Genomic DNA, 18,095 nt, shown 5'->3' on the forward strand with positions numbered 1-18,095 from the left:
TTAGCAGAGGGGTTGCAGAGTCCCTTCCAACAGCTCCAGTTCTGGGGCAGGAGGGGGAAGTAGGGAAAAAAAATACACATCACACCACTGTGTGCTCAAAAACAGACACAAACTCCAACCAGCAGTCAGTCAACCAACAAAAGCGTACGTGTGTTTATTCATAAGTTTTTTTTTCAGAAAGAGTAAAACTACATATAAAAGTCAAAACAGCCAATAAAAATATACTCTGAGCTATGAACAATAAAAGAAGACAAAAAAAAATCTCTTGCAGCTTTAAATCCCTTCCTAGGTAAAGAACAATTACAAGCCTGTTAGCTAGAGAAGCTTCTGACACAGCCTCTGTGAGGCAAAACCCAAGGCCAAGGCAAGGGCAGACCCTGGGCTGCAGTGTCTAAAAGGGTCAGAACTTACACTGCTGAGTAATCTGCTCCTGTGATAGCAGGGTTTGCAAGCTCTGCATACAGCTTAGCCACCCATTCTGGGAAGAACAGAAGGGAGTGTGGTGGGAGCTCCTGCATTACACAGGCTAGACGAAAAAAAAAAAAAAAAAAAGGCATCATGATGTCAGGCTGCCTCAATAGACAACAGAAAGTGGTTCACTCACAAGGCTCCATCATAGGAAATCTCTGTTATTGCTCTCAGGATTTCTCAAGAATTCCTACTTCTCTCTTTCTACAAAGAGAGAAGTGCTTGAAATTAATTCCTGTTGCTTCCTGAGTGTTACCACACGCCCTGCAGTTAGGGAGTTAGCGCTGCACAGGCAGGGGCTGCTGCAGGGAGCGGCTGCAGGGACTCCCCAGGCTCCAGCCCTGACACCTCGCAGCTGCAGCTCCTTCCCAGGAGGGATCTGCACGCACACAGCTGGAAGCACTCAGGCACGGCTCACTCTTCACACGAGGAGCTGAGGGTCTGTCTCTGTGTGAGCACTCAACAGAACCATTTCTCAATCCATTGCTTTCTAGAAAGAAAGATCAACAGTGAGGGGTGAACCGTAGGTCCCACTGGTCAATGGGTCAAGTTCAAAGTACGTTTAGATATGAGAGAATTGCCTTTGGGTAAGAAGTTGCTAACCATAGGCAAACTTTGTCTTATAAATCCTCCCTGCTTGCTCCACTGGTGGGGAGAAGAAGCCTTCAGAACATCTCACCTGCCCCAGCAGAGACGTACACCTCCTCCCAGGTGTAATCACCCAGGTTCACAGGCTGCTTCAGCCAAGGATCCTCCACCAGCATTGCTAGAGTTGTGCGCTGCTCTGGAGCAGGGTGCAGCAGCCCCACGATCAGATTCATGAGATCTGGAAAGAGGCAGCAGGGAGACAAACAGCTCAGTCTGTATTTTAGGCATGCCGGGAATGCAAGATATGATTTATATTCAAAAGAATGCAGATCTCAATTACAAATCCTCCCCGCTAATCTCTTGTACCATCCTGTTCCATCACAGCTTTATTCATAACTACTTACATGTGCTCAGCTCCCAGGATGATGGGATTTCCAGGTTGTAAAAACAAAGAACCAAGAGCACTTCTGACACAGAGGAGGACAGAGGAACAAGTGTCACACAGGCAGCCCTAAATCACCGCTTTGGAGCCCAGCCCACCTGAGGGCTGCTGAGCCTGCAGCCACTCCATTCTCATCTGTGCACTGAGGAAAAGCTTCAGGAATTCACTGCTCAGTTGCAGCACTGCTGAAGCCTTATAACCATTGTGCTCCTGGGATCTCAGAGAACTTGTTGAGGAAAACTTCAATAGCCTGACATGCAATTAGTTTTCTACAGCTCAAAGCAGGGGCAGTGAATTTTTCCTGTGATGTCAAGCTATACGATTCATTCAGAAACTACATATTAACAGATGATCATCAAACATCCCCAGAGTGACACACTATTGCTTGACAGTTGGTTTAAGTGAGATAAATCTTGCATTAGAGTTAGATGAGTGTCTGTTATTGACTGAGTGTTATGTACTATAGTCAGCCTTCCCAGCAGGCCTTGTTCTGGCTTTCTCAAGCATAAACCTCACTGAAGTTTGACAAAGCAATAGCTTGAATCATCTTTGTAAGTGGGAGGACTGGAATTTGAAACTAATAAGACATACAGTAAGTAGCTGAATTGTAGGCATGGAGAACTGCAGAACAGAATTTCTCTGCTTCAGAAAATAGCATTTTAAATCGTTGCGTAGGACATTTGGAACTGTTTTTCCCATTTTTCTCTGCTCATGTTTCCTTTAAATGGGAGAAGAGTCACCTTTTGACACAGGCCGAGGAAAATTCAGGACAGCTGCCATGGCCTCTTCCAGCTCACAGAAGGGATTCTCTGCAAATATTAGGGTATAAAGGGTGACACCAAGTGACCACATCTCCAGCTCTGGGCCATGGTACCTACACAGAGGTGCACAAATTTGCATGAATTCCAAGTGCAGTGACAGAGTTGTATGCTAGGGAACGTAACCATAACCTAAAACTGTTAAATATTTAAACAAAACTTTATACAAACTCTCTAAAAGAGCAGCTTTTGGTTGAGAGACAGGCATGAAGAAGTTAGGAAGCTGACATGCATACTGTGAGAGACAAGGGAAAGACACCAAGCCACAGCACAACTCATCCAGGCTGGAAATGACAACTGGAGGCTTGTTTTTGAACTCAGCTCTGTCATTGGAAAGACATCAGTGTAAACTAATGTACGAGGCTGTGCATGAAACACCTGACCAGAACAAGAAAGTCCATCAACAGGCTTAACAAAATCAACTTCATATGCATTTAAGCCTCTGCAAATAATTTCTGTCACTGTAGTGCCCTAAATCTCACTTCTGTTTCCTGTGATTAGGCACCCTCCCTGCTTCCAGCCAGCCCTGCACACACAGGGTTGGTTTTTTGGGGATGTGATTTACAGCAAAACGATTTTTCATAGGGTGACATACGGTTTGCCAGACAGCACTTCTGGTGAGCAGTATTCGATTGTCCCACAGAAGGTGTAAAACAGTTTGCCAGGTTGCAGGTAGGCAGCAGAACCAAAGTCCACCAGTTTAATTGTGAAATCTTCAGCAATGACAATGTTTTCATCCTTGATATCTCTGTGAAGGATGTTTCTACAGTGGAGGTACCCAACAGCTGACACAAGCTGAAAGAGGAGCAGAGAACTGTGTGTTGGTTCAGACAGATGTCCTTCCAAAGAACATAAATGGCATCAGAGTTACCACAGCCACATCTTAGGTTGCTTTGACACTGCATAAAGACACAGATCCTAATTTTGGTAAGTGCACACAAACTCAGGGCCGCCTGTCAGCACTGCTGCAGTGGGTGTTGGAATGCTCTTGGGAGAGACTTTGAAAAGCTTGCCTTCCTCTCACAGATGTGCAGGAAGACAGCGTGCTACAGTCACCAAGTGCTTTGGTTAGAAACATCAGAGCTTATTGTTACAGTCCTGCTGGTTACTTTATTTTTATCCCAGCTTCCTTTGGATGGTCCTTTCCTTTCACTGAAAGGATAACACTGTATGCCTTTAATACTGCAGGATGACAAAGCACTTAGGAGTGAAGATTGGTATAAATAATATCCTTACTCTTAAATTCCATTCTTCTTGCTGCACGACTCATGAAACAGTGCTATAATTAAGAACAGCATCAGAATTATATCACCTTGGAGACAATCGTGATCCATACCACAACATATATCTGAATGACAAAAGCAGAGTTGAGAGAATAAAGCTTCTAATCATAATGCAAAACTCCTTCAGCAGAGAAAGAGCATACAAGTCTGAGGTAACAAACTATATAAACCCCAATAAACTCAGGGGTGGTATAGGAATGAGGCTTATCAGCCAGAAGCCTAAAGGAAACAGAGTGCAATTTGTGAGAGCACACTGCACAGTAGCCAAAGAAGGTGCAGCACTAAACCACTGTCTTCCATCAGCATCCCAGGTGAGGGGTATAGAGCATGACTGTGGTTTATGAGAGAAATAGGATCCTGGTTCTTACCCTAACCATCTCTTCCCTGCAAGTAGCAACTGTATATTCCCAGCTCTCACCTGTCTGAATAGATAGCTTGCTAATGGCTCATCCAAATCAGGCTGATTATCAATGAATGTAAAGAGATCCAGACCAGATCCGTGCTTCTCCATCACCAGCTGGAAGAAACGTTCATTTTCAAACACATCCAGCACCTAATAAAAAAAAAAAAAAAAGTCTGTTATTTGTTTGTGCTTCACCTCCAAATTCCCTTTGTAATTATTGAGTTAAACAAACACTAACTTCCCATTGTAGATTTAAGCAAAGTGCATCATAACTCATTTATAAGTCTCATTGCACTGAGCATAAGTGTCCATTGAAAAGAGGGTAGAACTAGAAAAAAAAAATCAGAGGAATTCTCTTTCTGAAAAAAACTAACAATAGAAGTCAAGATACACCCAGATCATTTACTGAACTAGTGAGTGTTCTGTTGTGACATCGTATGTCCACACCCTAGACATGCATCTAGAGATAACAGACTTTTGTCTGTTAGATTCACACCTTCAGGTCTGCGTTTACATGGATTGCTTGTGGTAATGTGTCTAAAAGCAAGTGATCCTTAACAGGGCATGATAGTTCTTTACTGAAAAGGTGAAGTTAATACAGGACACTTCACTCCTGAAGAGGAGCATAAGGCCTTAAGTCGGTTCGAAGGAACCATCTGATACAGTTCAAACTGAGTTATTGTACCTTAATGATATTGGGGTGCTGCAGCTTCAACAGGATTGCTATTTCTTGAGTAACTCGCCCCACATCGGGATCATCTACCCAGCAGTCCTCAAGCACCCTCTCCTTCCAGATGAACTTCACAACAGCCTGCACAGACAACAGCATTTCAGTATTGCTTGCAAGAGCAGAACTTTAAGTGTTCAGTAAGTTAATTTCCAAGAAAAATGTTGGTGAATCATATAACTGTAAGGACAGAAGTAACTCAGTATGCTTTGTTTATAGCATCTATAAACATCTTTAAACTAATTTAGTCCTAGATGCCAGATGACTACTAATAAAATTGAACTCCAAAGGCTCTTAGAGGCCAGCTCTCTTATCAATCACAGCAGGGGCGAGCTCTGGCACAGAGGGAAAAAAAACAAGCACTTACATTCACACAGAGAAACACCAGAGTTTGCTTCTCAGCACCCAAAATACTTCTGCTGATAGAGGACCCCACAACTTCAACATGCCTATTGCACAATAAAGTAACCACATGCTTGAGCTGCAACATGCTAAACTTCAGAGTTTGTTATTCTCTTCAGTAAGGTTAGGTTAGGTTAAAACTTGTAAGCCTGTTAAGCCTGAAGTAAAGCTCTTTCAAGGGGTTAAAAGGGCTACATGGCCAGTCTCACTCTGTACCTGCTGCCTTGGATAATATACATCATTGTGAACATTATATCAATGCAAACACTTCTGCCTTCAGAAGGTTAGTGATCCACATTTGCATTCAAAACAAAGCAAAGCCCTGAACTACCAAATAGCAGCTTCTGAAAGCATAGTGCTGACATTATGTGGACACTAACATTTCTGTTTAGATTCTAAATAATTACATTTCAATATTTTAAAGAAATATTTAACCTCCTGATGATTTGTCTTGCTCCTGGCAGTCCAGACAAAGCCAAAAGATCCTTTGCCAATGAGGCTGAGAGCGTGATAATGTTTGGTATACTCTCCCTCACAGGCCCTTAATCTTTCAAGCTCTTCAGCTCTTCGGGAATTCTCAGAGAGCGAAGATGATTTAATGGCCTGGGTACAGATAAAAAAAAAAACATTAGCAAGAAAATGAACTGAGCAAGCCACAGAGCAACATTTGCCAAACGAAGTAAATACTGACAGGAAACAAAATACCTAAATTGAAAGAAGTAAAAGGTAGAGCTTCAAGCTCTATCTATACATTTGGTAATTTGTATTTGCCTCAGTAACCTCTACACAAACCACATACCTATATAAAAGACACTGCGTTACCAGTGTTTACCTGACTTTCTGATAAGGCAGCAGTTTAGTTCTATAGATTGCTCTCTTAGCAGATACCAAGAGAGAACAAATTCAAAGCACATCCTCTTAATATCCCAATAAAATCTACAGTAAGGAAATACCACAAAAGCCTTCCTACCAACTCCTGCAGGATCACACTGATTTTAAAGTTAATCTCACCACGCTGATGTAAACATCTATTGTAGATGTACTTAAACCAGCCTGAAAATAAATGTAGAAGTCAGGTGCTGTTACTATTCAGGCTAGAAAGATAACTATGCTAAGCCAAATACACACTGACCAGAAGTGTTGCAAAATGTGTTGTTTTTACAGTAATGACACATTTCTTTTGATGTAGAAAGAGGAAAACCAGGAAAAGCAATACCACCATCCTGCCCTCATGATATTTGAGCAACTTTTCAACTTCAGCTTAGCTCAATGTTATGAAATTGGCCAAGTTTCTTACTTCTCCAAGACTGTGTGTGGAAAGATCTAGAACAGACTGGGTCGAGCTTGCTAGACTGGACAGCAAAAGCTGAGTCTTTGCTGCTGCTTCTTTCTGGCTCTGCAGAAGGTCTTTCACTACCCAGACACAGAAAAGCACAGTAGGATCCTGCAGCTCCACACGTTTTACTTCGAAGAGTATGCCTGTAGAAACAAGTCAGAAATCAAAAGTTAGCATCAAAGGAGACCACAAGAAGCTTAGGATGAAATCCTGAGTTCTTATGTGAATTTCTCCATTTTCTTCATTACTTTTGGGAGAACACCTGCTTAGGAAGGAATCATCAGGGACAAAAGCACAGCTACTCTACAGATACATCGGGGTTACCTTCACAGCATCCCACCTGTCTTTAGCAGAAGTTTTTGTCAGTGTCCAATTGGGACTGTTCATTTCTTATTGTTATTCAAAATGACATAAAAATTGGGATTTCATACACGCACTAAGTCCTGCTGAATGAGTGAGTGAAGCACGTTCCATTTTATATATATTTCCAAAGCAGTTTGGATTTTCTGTTCAAAATCAGTTATCAGTGTTTGAGATTATTTCTGACAGTTCAATCCATCTGAATTTCTTAGCAATCACTGCTATTCCAATGCTCTCTGCACAGACTTAAATACTAGACTTCTTTTTAGATGCTACAGCTTACTTCCTTCTTCACTGCAAGCCTGTAAGCCAAAAGTGGTTGCTTTCTGCAGAGATGTGGGAGGAAGATAGAGCGAGAGTTCTGGGAAGAGGAGAGACAGGTGCAACTTACTTAGTTGTGAACCATCTTTGTGACTGCAGTTCCCACTGTAGCTGCCTTCCAGAATCTCTGCACTGAAAGGAGCTGCATGATTTGGTCTTCCTTCTTGTTTCACAGGGGTAGATGTTGCTTTTATTTCCATGTTTTCCTGCCCATGCAACTGACAGTCTTCTTCAGGATTTCCTTTACTTTTCAATATGTTTCTGTTGACATTATCCCCCACAGTCTCTGTAAGAGTTTTAGGCTTCTCAATAAATACTTCTAAGGATTGCTCAGGGTTTTCCAAATGCTGTCGTGAAGGCAGATACCCAGAACCATCTTTTATGGCAACACCATTTAACTCAGCTGAAGAAGCACCACTCTGAGTTGACATATTGCCTGCAGCTGAGTTCACTGTATTAGAAAAGAACCCTCCTACAAAATCAGAAGTAGAACCTAAACAGTTGCCAGAGTTCCCTGTGACACCAATATTCAGATCCAGTTCCTCGAGATCAGAGCAAATATAGTTCAGCTCAGCATCAGTTTGTCTCACAGTTCTGAAGGTTGGGGCAGCTCCCAGTGCAGAACCAGTGCAACCCATTGTATTTCCTGAGCCACCATCGTGGATACTATTTCTTCCATTTGCAATGAAATTTGCATCTTTTAGCAAGCTGCTTTCAGCAACACTGTGCTCAAGACTGGAATGCTTTCCATCACACATGAAGCTAGTTTTTGCCAACTGTCCTCTAGCCACATGACTTTGAAAATCTTGCGTGCAGCTTAGTGTTGTCCCAGGTGGTGGTTCATTCATTTTCGGTGTTCCAGATGAGTTACAAGGAAGACAAGAAAGTTGCTTACTCAGTCCTCTGGATGCAGTATCTAGCTCATCTACTGGGCTAGAAAAAATAGTGAAGCAGGCAACGTTTGCTGAAGAAGATTGTCCTTGAGCACTGGTGGAGGGCTGATCCTTCAGCATTTCATACAGCAACATAGAGACCTGCTGACAATTTAATTCTTTTGGGTCTTGATGATGAACGTGTAATTGATTAAGCAAGAAGCTGCTCTCGCTGGCATTCCCAGTCTCAGAGGTACCAGATGCTGCACTATGGCTACTTCTTAATGGTGTCTTTAAGTTCTGATTTAAACCCAACTGCTCTGAAGCAGATGACGAAGGAGATACCCATGCAGGGTGCATTTCTGGAGGATAACATGATCTTCCATTTTCCACCACCCTGCAGTGTTCCAGTGCTCTGATTCTGTCAGGCTGGGTTTCAGGAGAAGGCTCTGCACAGTGGGCTGGCAGCTCATCAGCCACAATGCTGTCTCCACTGCAAGGATTCCAAGTTATTAGTGACATCATGATGACAAAAGGATAAAACAGTCACTTACATCCTACCCACTCTTCCATGAACACGTCTATTACTTAAAGCTGTCCCATTTTTTAAAAATATTTTTAATTTAAAAGAAAAAGGCAAAAAGCTCTTGATGGAAGCATTCAAAATGATAACAAATCCCATTTCCACCAAATTAGAATAGGTACACTTGAACAACAGTCTTTACTTATGGATTAATTCCTTGTCTAGATTGATTTCTAAATGTATTTCTTAAGTCAAAACAAAAAGCCAGCACGTGGCTGCACACTTCAAGTCCTGAAGACAGAAGATCCCTGTGGTGTTTCCAGTCATTTTAACCATGGTTCACTGAAGCCCATGGCACAAAGTATTTTATAAGTAGTTCAATCAGCAAAGATGCAGAATAGAGAAACAACCCATGTAGTAAAGCAATTATAACCCATCCGTGATACAGAGATATAAAGGACAGCACAAGGAAGCTATCAGATTATCAGTCTGTTTTAAAAAAAGGCAAGAATTGTGCTGTAACATTACATTAAACGTACATTAAAAAGGCAACAAATAACTTCTGAGAGTTGGAATTGTTAATGTGGAAGGTTTAAAACTTCCCTGAAGCAAAACTTTGCATCACACAGAGCCTCGTGCAGAATTTCTAACACTGTCAAAGGAAAGAGGCCTAGAAAGATGTCTGCACTCTAGTAACACAGTATCATGCTTCAATGGGTAGCCTGACAGTTACATTGACCTCCAGAAGGAATAAAGTTTAGATCCCATTCCAGGTTACCTGGCCTCAGCGCAACACCAGTTAGTGGATACCATGGAAGGAAATAACCATCCACTGTTTCATATCTTGCAAGATAGGGTGTAATTACCTTCCATGGCCTGTGATGAAACACTTGGTACCCAGTAGGGGGTGAATCCCAAAACTTTATCAATACAACATGCAGATCTCAATGAAAATCTAAGGTAAGCTGCCTTGCAAACAGCTCTCAGAATCTCAGAGATCCAAATGCAGAAGACTTTTGTTACACATCTCCACCAATATCAGAGACGTGAAAAACAAACAAACAAAAAACAACAGTTTTTGCTTGTGATTATCACTCCAGTTCTTGCTTTTTTCAAAGTGAGATTATGGTCCATAAAATGCCTACCGATTTGAAAGTATGGCTGCCACTTCAGGAGATGAGGGAGTAGATAAGAGACTGCTCCCATTCTTCTGCTTAGTCTCACCACATAGCAACCTGTCTTCTCTGTGTCTTCTTGCCAATTTCTGCTCTTCATCTCTTGACAGCAGGTTGGCCGAAGATGCAGAAACAAAGTTGTCACCTGTAGCAAACAAGAATTAAAACCATACCAATTTAGCCTCTTATTTTTATGCTTCAATATCTACAGTGATTTGAAAAGAAAAACAAACTTTAAACTGCACAGGTCCACAAGGAATTAAGTATAGAAGAGTTGATTAAGGTAAGGCAGTCGAGCATTTTAGTCAAGTTTGGCCTGAGAAATCATCATATCCAGGAACCTAGATGCTTTAAGGCTGCTGAATTCACCTTCCCTGGACAGATATTAAAGAAGAAAAAGAAAAAAAGGCCTTAGACACACATATGCTTCCCAATTCCAACATTTAAAATGAAAATGTTTATAACTCCCTGAAGTTGCAGGACAAAAAAGGAATAGCCCAAGCATGTGTAAGTGAAAGAATAACGTAAGAACTTCCTTCCTCAGTGACAAGAGGTCAAAAGAGGAAAACAGTCACTTAGAAGACAAAGTAAACCAGGTGCTGTTGCTGCAGAAGAAGGTAATGAAGAACAAATCTGGATTAGAATCTAGAACAATCACACCATTTAGTAAAGGCTGAGTGTCAAAATAGTCTCCTCAGCCAAAAAAAAAATTACTTCCAGATTAGAAGCATCCCTTCACCAAAGAATTACTTAAACTGCACACTGTCTATTAACTCTTTTTTGTTCCAATAGCAGTTGCATTTTTAGGAAAAGATGGGAAAAAAGAAAGCAGGAAAAAAAGAAGAGACAGAAACATTCAGTACATACAAAGCATTCTCTGTTAACAGAATAATTTCTGCCTTGGATATTCAGTTTCATCTTCTTAGCAACAGAGAGAGAAACAAAAGCTTACGTGAACAATTCTGTTCACCTTGGGTTATGGCAGAAATCCAGTTTAAGAAGTGCACAGAAGTACTTTGTTTTTACAAAGCACGTTCCTATTTTTAAAGGAAAAATCTCTCTCCTCTACTAATTTTACCTTTGCTACGGCAACCAGAACCAGTCATATGGCAGGCAGAAACATCCTCAAAGAAGCACTCACTGTCTGTCCCCAGGGAGTCATCAAGAGGAGGTAATGGCAAGGAGCAGTCATTGCTTCTCTCCATGTTGTTATAGAAACCAGGGATCAGGAATGTTATGTTCTAAAACACAGAATGAAACCTTATAAAGCTAAGGAGGCTCTCACAGACTGGGGGCAAATGCTAGCAGTAACTGTAGGCCTGATTCTTATGGACAGCCATGCAAACACAGTCCACATCACTGGTGGAGAATGTGTCACTATGCAGATTGCTTTGGGCTCCAGCCAGCTCCTCAATGCTACAAGACTTCAATACAGCAAGATAATTTCTGTACCATCCCACACGTTCCTTGTTCGACACATGCATGCAGCTTTGTGACAGACAGAAATGAGTACAAAAGAAGACCATAAGACTCTAATGGATACGCTGCCAGACATAGCACTTATTTGGGCAGAGGGGCACTGATATTCCTATCTTACCTTCCCCAACAGTTCTTTCTTCTCATAGCCAAACAGTGTTAAAGCAAAACTATCCTTGATGCACTGGATGGTTCCATCTGACTGTACAGTAATAAGGCCACTGATGGTAGAGAAAACTTCAACTGCAGCAGTGTAATGATAGTCTGGGAAAGAGATTTCTCTTTCTGTCTGTAGAACACCATTGTTCTGTGCTGTCACTCGGTCCTCCTCCAGAAGGCTAACTTGTAGTTTTAAAGTAAGAGGAAACACATTACCCTCTCTGGATCGACCTACAGCTCTCTGAACCTTGAGGTTCTAGATTAGAGAGGAAAAAAAAGAAAACCCTAATTAATTCAGTGTTCTCAGGAAAAAGGAGCAGGAAAAGAAAAGCAAACAGATTCAGTAAATATAAAAATGGACAAGTCAGGGTTCCACATCCTTAGAAAACCAGAGATGAACTCCTGCATAAATATCCCGATAGCAAAGAGCAGGAAAGTCCATGCTGCAGCTTGTCAGCAGATGAGGCATTACTAAGGCCTCTTTCAATTACCTAGCTGCCTGTTTTCATGGCATTTGCAAGACCTGGATATTCTTCAGGTTCTTACTCCTCAGACAGACACGTTTGAAATTGGCTTAAGAACTCACAGGAATATTAGGGAGCTGACTCAGATAGCATGTTCTCTTAAAAAAGCCAGGCTTCTGATGGATTGCAGACATCTTTCTCAGAGATAGACTCCACAGTGACAGATCAGGGACTGGACTCATTCCTAATTCAAAAATACCCTGTTGGCAGCTCCATAAATAAGCATTCATACCCTTTTTCACAGAACTTGTGCTTCTCTCCAAAAAGGCTTTCATCTGTTACATAAGGATGGAAACCACTGTGCACCTGCAACCCAAAAGGAAAGGATAGGGAAGAAAGTGGTTGGCACTTATGCTATACCTTTGGGATTTTTTTGCCTAGGAGAGGGATCTGCACAGCAGGAATCAGGTCCTTTATGTGGAGTCCAACTACTTCTTCCAACGTTGGGTAGCCATGGAGATGGGCAAAAAGAAGGTCACACGATGTAATGCCTCCCTTGATGAGAAAATTTACAGTATTGTTTTAATTTAGCATTTAACCACAGTCCACTCAATCCTTTAACAGTTTCTGCAAGCATCTCATCAAACAGCAGGCCTCATTCGGTTGTCTCTTCAGGAATACAACTAACTCAGTAAGAGCAGGCAAGGCATAATGCAATGCTCTAACATTAGCACGTCACAGGGAGAGAGCAGGGAAGGCCAGGACTCCTCATAGAAAGCCCCCTCAGCAAGGAGATCCCCTTACAAGGACACCCCTGTGGTCAGTAAGAATGCCCTGCCAAACCACCACCACTTTGGGTATTTTGACTCGTTAATGTCAAGGTGAGCCTCCTGGGAAAAGTGTGCACAGATCCTGCCCATACAATGCCAAGTTCTAGCAGTGCTACGCACACGTTTTGTGTTCACAAGTAGTGATGTGTCCACCAGTTTTTAGCCACATTTGCACACGAACTGTCAGAAACTGCTGTCTCATTTGATCATTAGAAAAACACTCACGTCAGCTCTGAAGGAAACAAAAGCTGAAAGTCTTTCCACTGGCTCCAGCAGAACCACGCAGCGCTGGTTGTCCTTGATTCTTATTCGCCTCAGCCACACCGAGACGGGGATCTTCTCTTTGAGATGGTTGATAACATCCACCTTTCCACAGGATTTAGAGTTAAAATTCACTAAGACTGTGGTTACTTGGCAAGATTTTCAACAAGAGGAAGATATTGAGCCAAGACGTCTGTCCCTCACTGTTAGAAAAAACTTGTTTATTGACAGCTTATTTGTTTCTATTGGGAGAAACACCTCTAATGCAGAATTGATAAGGATTGCAATTAATTCACTGTTGGTGCTTTTGTTTTTCTCCCAGCCTCATGAAGACTCAAAGGATTTCAATCAGCATAATAAACATGTCAATCTAATACCTTATTTTCAATGAAAAGAGCTTTTCAGAGATGCCTTTCATAAGAGATGCCCCACGATGCTAGCAAATACTCCACATTAGTAATGCAGTTCTTACTTTCAGCCACAAAAGCAGAAGCTTAATTTCTTATGGAGCAGATTCTTCTCCAATCAGAAAATGTTTACTTATCTTATAACCTGCAGTGTTCATATTAAGTCTTTTATCTTTTTTAGGAGATCTTGACAGAATGGGTTTATGAATTCCACAGTAACCTCCATGGCAGCCTATGAAGCACTGGGAACAGCTGCACTTTAAGGTTAGGGTTTTCATCAGACATTTAATTTTAATCCTGGATTTATCTAACCAGGCTTAAGATATATATATATATTTTTTTTCCTCCAGACTTAATTGATGATGCAGGAAGATCAAGCTCTGAGGTTCTGCTCATTTCACAACAGCAGCCAAAGAAAACACTGAGACTTCTCACAGCTTTCTCATAACTAACCACACTGTAGGAGGAACATTAATTCCACTCATTTGCACCAACTGGGGTGTTCTGTCAGACACATCACAGTGCTTGGTGGATGTGTAACTTTATAACATGCACAGTGCCCCTTAAGGTCATTTTAAAGACCAGCCAATTGGGAACTTTTCCATAATAATGTTTTCCATGTTAAGCAATTTATATTGATTTCTTTGTATTTATTTATTTATTTTTAAGATCGAATGTCCTTGAAGATCTGATTTGGTCAAGTCATCATGACTATGTATGTTAGCAGCTGGAAAGCTCATGTACGTGCCTTCCAAAGCACCTTGTACCCTTTAAATAACCACATCTGCAAACTTTTAAACAAAACAGCCTGACAAATGACTTAATTACTGAATGCCCACTAAGTTACCAGGAAATTATACTCAAGCTGCCAAGAAAACCAAAAGTCACCCTAAGCCCCACAAATATTATATACAGAGAGGGATATTTGCTCAAACACTTCACATACCACAGTTCCTGAAACCATTGATGAACATTCATCAGTTTCTAAATATTCATCATCCACAGCTTCTCGTGTCTCTTGGTTGCATTTGGATATGAAATGGGAAAGCTTTTGACCAATGAGTTCCTGACTGCTGCACCCAAGCAGCCTGCAAGCTTTGTCATTAGCCACTAGAATCTAGAAAAGAAGAAAGGAAACAAAGAATAAAAGCTGAAAGTTTTGTTTATAGATCTTCTCTTTAGGTTGTTACTTTAATATCTTATAATGACATTTCCTTTCAGTGGAAATACAGCAGTCCTCTTAAACTGAAGTCTTTGAAAACAATTCACTTCAGCTTCTTATTCTAAGACATCCGTTGCCCGAGTGTTTTCTTGGTGAAGAGTGTTTGAAAGGTGGCTTTCCTTTCAGGTTTCCTGCTCATTTTTAACTACCTATCTCCTCCACCCTTGTGAATTATGAGGCAAAGTTACAAAGTTGTACTTGCAAGCAAAGCTGAGGCAGGCCATAGAATTTTATCCACTCCTGAAGGCATGCAACAATCACACAAATCATTGCCATGCTTAAGCCTCTGTTAAAGGCCAAGTTAGGATTAAGTGTCTTTAGGATGGGAAAACTCAAACTGTCAGCTAAAAATGGCACAGCTCTCTACAGCTGTTAGCCTTTCGTTTTATCCTCAGGTCTCTGTTAGGACAGAAACAGAAAAATCTCTCTCCCCCAGTGCAAAAAGCACGGTAAGCGGGGCGATAGAGATGTCATGCCACCATAAGTTTATCCCTGGGCTGCTACTTTCCAGACAAAATGCCTGAAGCACAGTCAGCTTTTCCTTTCTTCCCTTATGCTACATTGTAGCTGCATTCTTCTTTAGCCTCTTTTTCCATTTGAAATAAAAGACTTAAGATAACAGTTCTTCCAATTGGTTACGTATATTTTACTAACTATAACATGCCATAAAAATACATGCATTGCCAGTCTTCAGAAAATTACTAAGCAGACTATAAAACACCTTCAGGACACTCTAATTACCTGCAGATACAAGCAAGAATAACAGGTATTGTAGCCTATGTGACATCACCCAGCCTGCATCAGTTAGGAGGGCCATAGCTTAGCAGTCACAGCAGCAAATACCTCCGTTGTGGTGACATCCACAGTGAAGATGGCCTGGTTTGGATTGCGGGCAGCAGTCAGGAAGCGCTGGCTGGATTCCTCCAGGGCAGGGGCATGCACAAAGGAGCAAGAAGAACTTCCAACAGAAATGGAAAGAGAGCAAGAGTCCCGCTGAGCCCAAGAGTTCCCAATTTTGCTGGCACAAACATTATGAGCTGCCAGCGAAGAGAAGCAGTAAGAGCTCCATTTCTCCCCTGTGAGAACAAAAAAAAATCAGCTGTGTTGTTATAGTAGTTTACTACAGGAGCACTGGGGAAATTAATGAAAAATCAGTTGTCTGATTGTCAAGTAATTACATCCCAAAATATATGCTTCTATACTTTTTTAAGAAAATACAAGAAAATAAAACTGATGAAACTAAAGACAACAGAAACAATTATAATAATAAACATTTTTTAGTCACAGCCATTGGAATAATTAAACTCCATCTGTAGGCTAGAAAAAAAAAAACTGTCAGCATGCAAATAATTCAACCAGGCGATTCAAGCTTTTCTTCTGCTTAAGTCACGAGAGTTTAAAAGGTTTTGAATTATCTCAAGTTAAAATTGGAACTATTATTAAGTATAATTGCAGTTAGTCAGAAGCCAGTTAATTAACTATTCACAAGACGTGACACTGAAATACCAGAGCCCACACCAACGCTTTATGTTACACAATGGCAAGTGATTATACTAAAACTTCCAGAAGTTCTGACTGTAATAAATGCTCCCATGGGAAGTGAAATCAGCAACCAAACAAACACCATTATTCCACTTCCAAACTAAGTAGCTTTGAAGGACTGGCAGCAATGGAAAGGGAGAGGAAATACTGGAGAATTATCATAGAATGGCCCATGTTGGAAGGGATCTCAAGGATCACGAATCTCCAACCCCCCTGCCACATGCAGGGCCACCAACCTCCCCATTTAATACTAGACCAGGCTGCCCAGGGCCCCATCCTTGCTGGCCTTGAACACCTCCAGGGATGGATGGGGCATCCACAGCCTCTCTAGGCAGCTGTTCCAGCACCTCACCACTCTCTCTGTAAAGAATCTCCCCCTGATATCCAACCTAAATCTTCCCTCTCTCAACTTCAAGCCATTTCCCCTTGTCCTGCTGTTATCTACCCATTCAACAAGTTGATTCCCCTCCTGTTTGTAGGCTCCCTTTAGGTACTGTAGGCTGCAATGAGGTCACCCCGCAGCCTTCTTTTCTCCAGGCTGAACAAGCCCAGCTCCCTCAGCCTGTCTTCGTAGGGGAGGTGCTCCAGTCCCCTGATCATCTTTGTGGCCCTCCTCTGGACCCTCTCCAACAGCTCTCTGTCTTCTTGTACTGGAGGCTCCACACATGGATGCAGTACTCCAGATGGGGCCTCACAAGAGCAGAGTAGAGGGGGACAATCCCCTCCTGTCCTTGCTGGCCACCCCTCTTCTGATGGTGCCCAGGATACCATTTGCTTTCGGAGCTGCAAGAGCACACTGCTGGCTCATGTTAAGTTTTTCACTCATCAGAAGCCCCAGGTCCTTCTCTGCAGGGCTGCTCTGAAGGACTGGAGAAGACATCGCAAGGACATCAAGTCGTTGGAAAAGCCCCCTCAGATCCCCAAGTTCAACCCCAGCCAGCCCCACATGCCCACATCCCTCAGCGCCACATCTCCACAGCTCTGAACACCTCTAGGGACGGTGACTGCCTCACCTCCCTGTGCAGCTGTGCAGTGCCTCACTGCTCTTTCTGAGTTTTCTGTAATATTCAACCTGAACTTCCTGTGGCACAACTTAAGACCATCAGCTTTCATCTATTTGCTGCTAATCTGGGAGCAGAGGCTGACCCCCACCTCACCACCGCCTCCCCTCAGTGAGTTGCAGAGGAGAGTTTCCCCTGAGCCTCTTCTTCTCCAGACCGACCCATCCCAGTTCCCTCAGCTGCTCCCATCACACTGTGTGCCGCAGACCCCTCACAGCTCCGCTGCCCTCTGGGCACACACCAGCCTCAATGTCTGTCTCGTAGCGATGAGCCCAGCACTGAACGCAGCACAGGAGATACGGCCTCACCAGAGCTGAATACAGTGCACGGTCACCTCCTGCTCCTGTTGGCCGCACTATTGCTGACACAAGCCAGGCTGCCCTCGTCCTCCTCGGCCAGCTGGGCACACAGCCGGCTCACGTTCAGCCGGCTGCCAGCCCATCTCTGTGCTTCTGCTACTGCTGCCAGTGTGAGGGAAGGAGGAAGGCCCGTAAGGGCACCCGTCGCTGCCTCTGACAGCCCGCGAACGCAGCGCTCACCGGACAGCGAGACTCCCCGCCGGCACAGCCCAGTCAGCCGGCTCCTCCTGCCGCCACCGGCCCACGGGTAGGACCTGCTAAGCTGCTCCGAATCGCTCGGCGGGCCGAGGCCCGGGAGGTTGCCCGCAGAGCGGCCGCGCACGCTGCCGGCCATCCCCACGCACGGCCGGGAGCAGCGGAGAGCTCCGCTAACAGAAGCACGGCCCAGCCGAGCCCCACCACTCCTAACGCACGACGGCCGGCTCCCAGCACAGCACGGCCCGGTCCGCGCCTCGCCGCGCTCGCCTCAAGCTGCCGAGGGCGGGATGTGGCCGTCCCGCTGCCCAATAAGCGAAGGCGGTGGCGGAGCGACACGGCCGTCAGCCAATGGGCGACCGCGGCGCGGTGGCGGGCCGTTCGAACGCGGCGCCGGCCCC

At 43.3% G+C, this 18,095-nt stretch overlaps 1 protein-coding gene across 2 annotated transcripts; it reads right to left on the reverse strand.

Annotated features, from left to right (window-relative positions):
* Nucleotides 1–124: 124 nt before the first annotated feature.
* Nucleotides 125–18,048, reverse strand: PASK (PAS domain containing serine/threonine kinase). Of its 2 annotated transcripts, XM_010716513.4 has the most exons (17): nucleotides 17,680–18,048; nucleotides 15,381–15,613; nucleotides 14,262–14,432; nucleotides 12,873–13,013; nucleotides 12,238–12,372; nucleotides 11,316–11,609; nucleotides 10,797–10,959; nucleotides 9,689–9,863; nucleotides 7,219–8,513; nucleotides 6,429–6,610; nucleotides 5,567–5,734; nucleotides 4,688–4,813; nucleotides 4,018–4,152; nucleotides 2,912–3,111; nucleotides 2,239–2,372; nucleotides 1,148–1,294; nucleotides 125–958 (listed from the first exon to the last, which is right to left on the reverse strand). In XM_010716513.4, exons 1-17 carry the CDS (start codon nucleotides 17,831–17,833, stop codon nucleotides 747–749), a joined length of 4,065 nt encoding a protein of 1,354 aa, XP_010714815.2. In that variant the 5' UTR covers nucleotides 17,834–18,048; the 3' UTR covers nucleotides 125–746. The 2 variants fall into 2 exon arrangements, with proteins under 2 accessions (XP_010714815.2, XP_010714816.2); XM_010716514.4 differs by lacking the exon at nucleotides 11,316–11,609 and having other exon boundaries at nucleotides 17,680–18,043.
* Nucleotides 18,049–18,095: the final 47 nt, after the last annotated feature.

The sequence above is a fragment of the Meleagris gallopavo genome, chromosome 11, assembly GCF_905368555.1.
Source record: "Meleagris gallopavo chromosome 11, MGAL_WU_HG_1.1, whole genome shotgun sequence".
In the NCBI taxonomy this organism is placed as follows: Eukaryota; Metazoa; Chordata; class Aves; order Galliformes; family Phasianidae; genus Meleagris; species Meleagris gallopavo.

Bases quoted from the DNA above. Each gene is read 5' to 3' on its own strand.
- PASK (XM_010716513.4), bottom strand. From the start codon at position 17,833: ATGGCCGGCAGCGTGCGCGGCCGCTCTGCGGGCAACCTCCCGGGCCTC. The intron at 14,433-15,380 runs GTATTTGCTGCT...CTTCTTTTCTAG, and splicing joins TGGATGTCACCACAACGGAG to ATTCTAGTGGCTAATGACAA. The intron at 6,611-7,218 runs GTAAGTTGCACC...TTGTTTCTACAG, and splicing joins CAAAGATGGTTCACAACTAA to GCATACTCTTCGAAGTAAAA.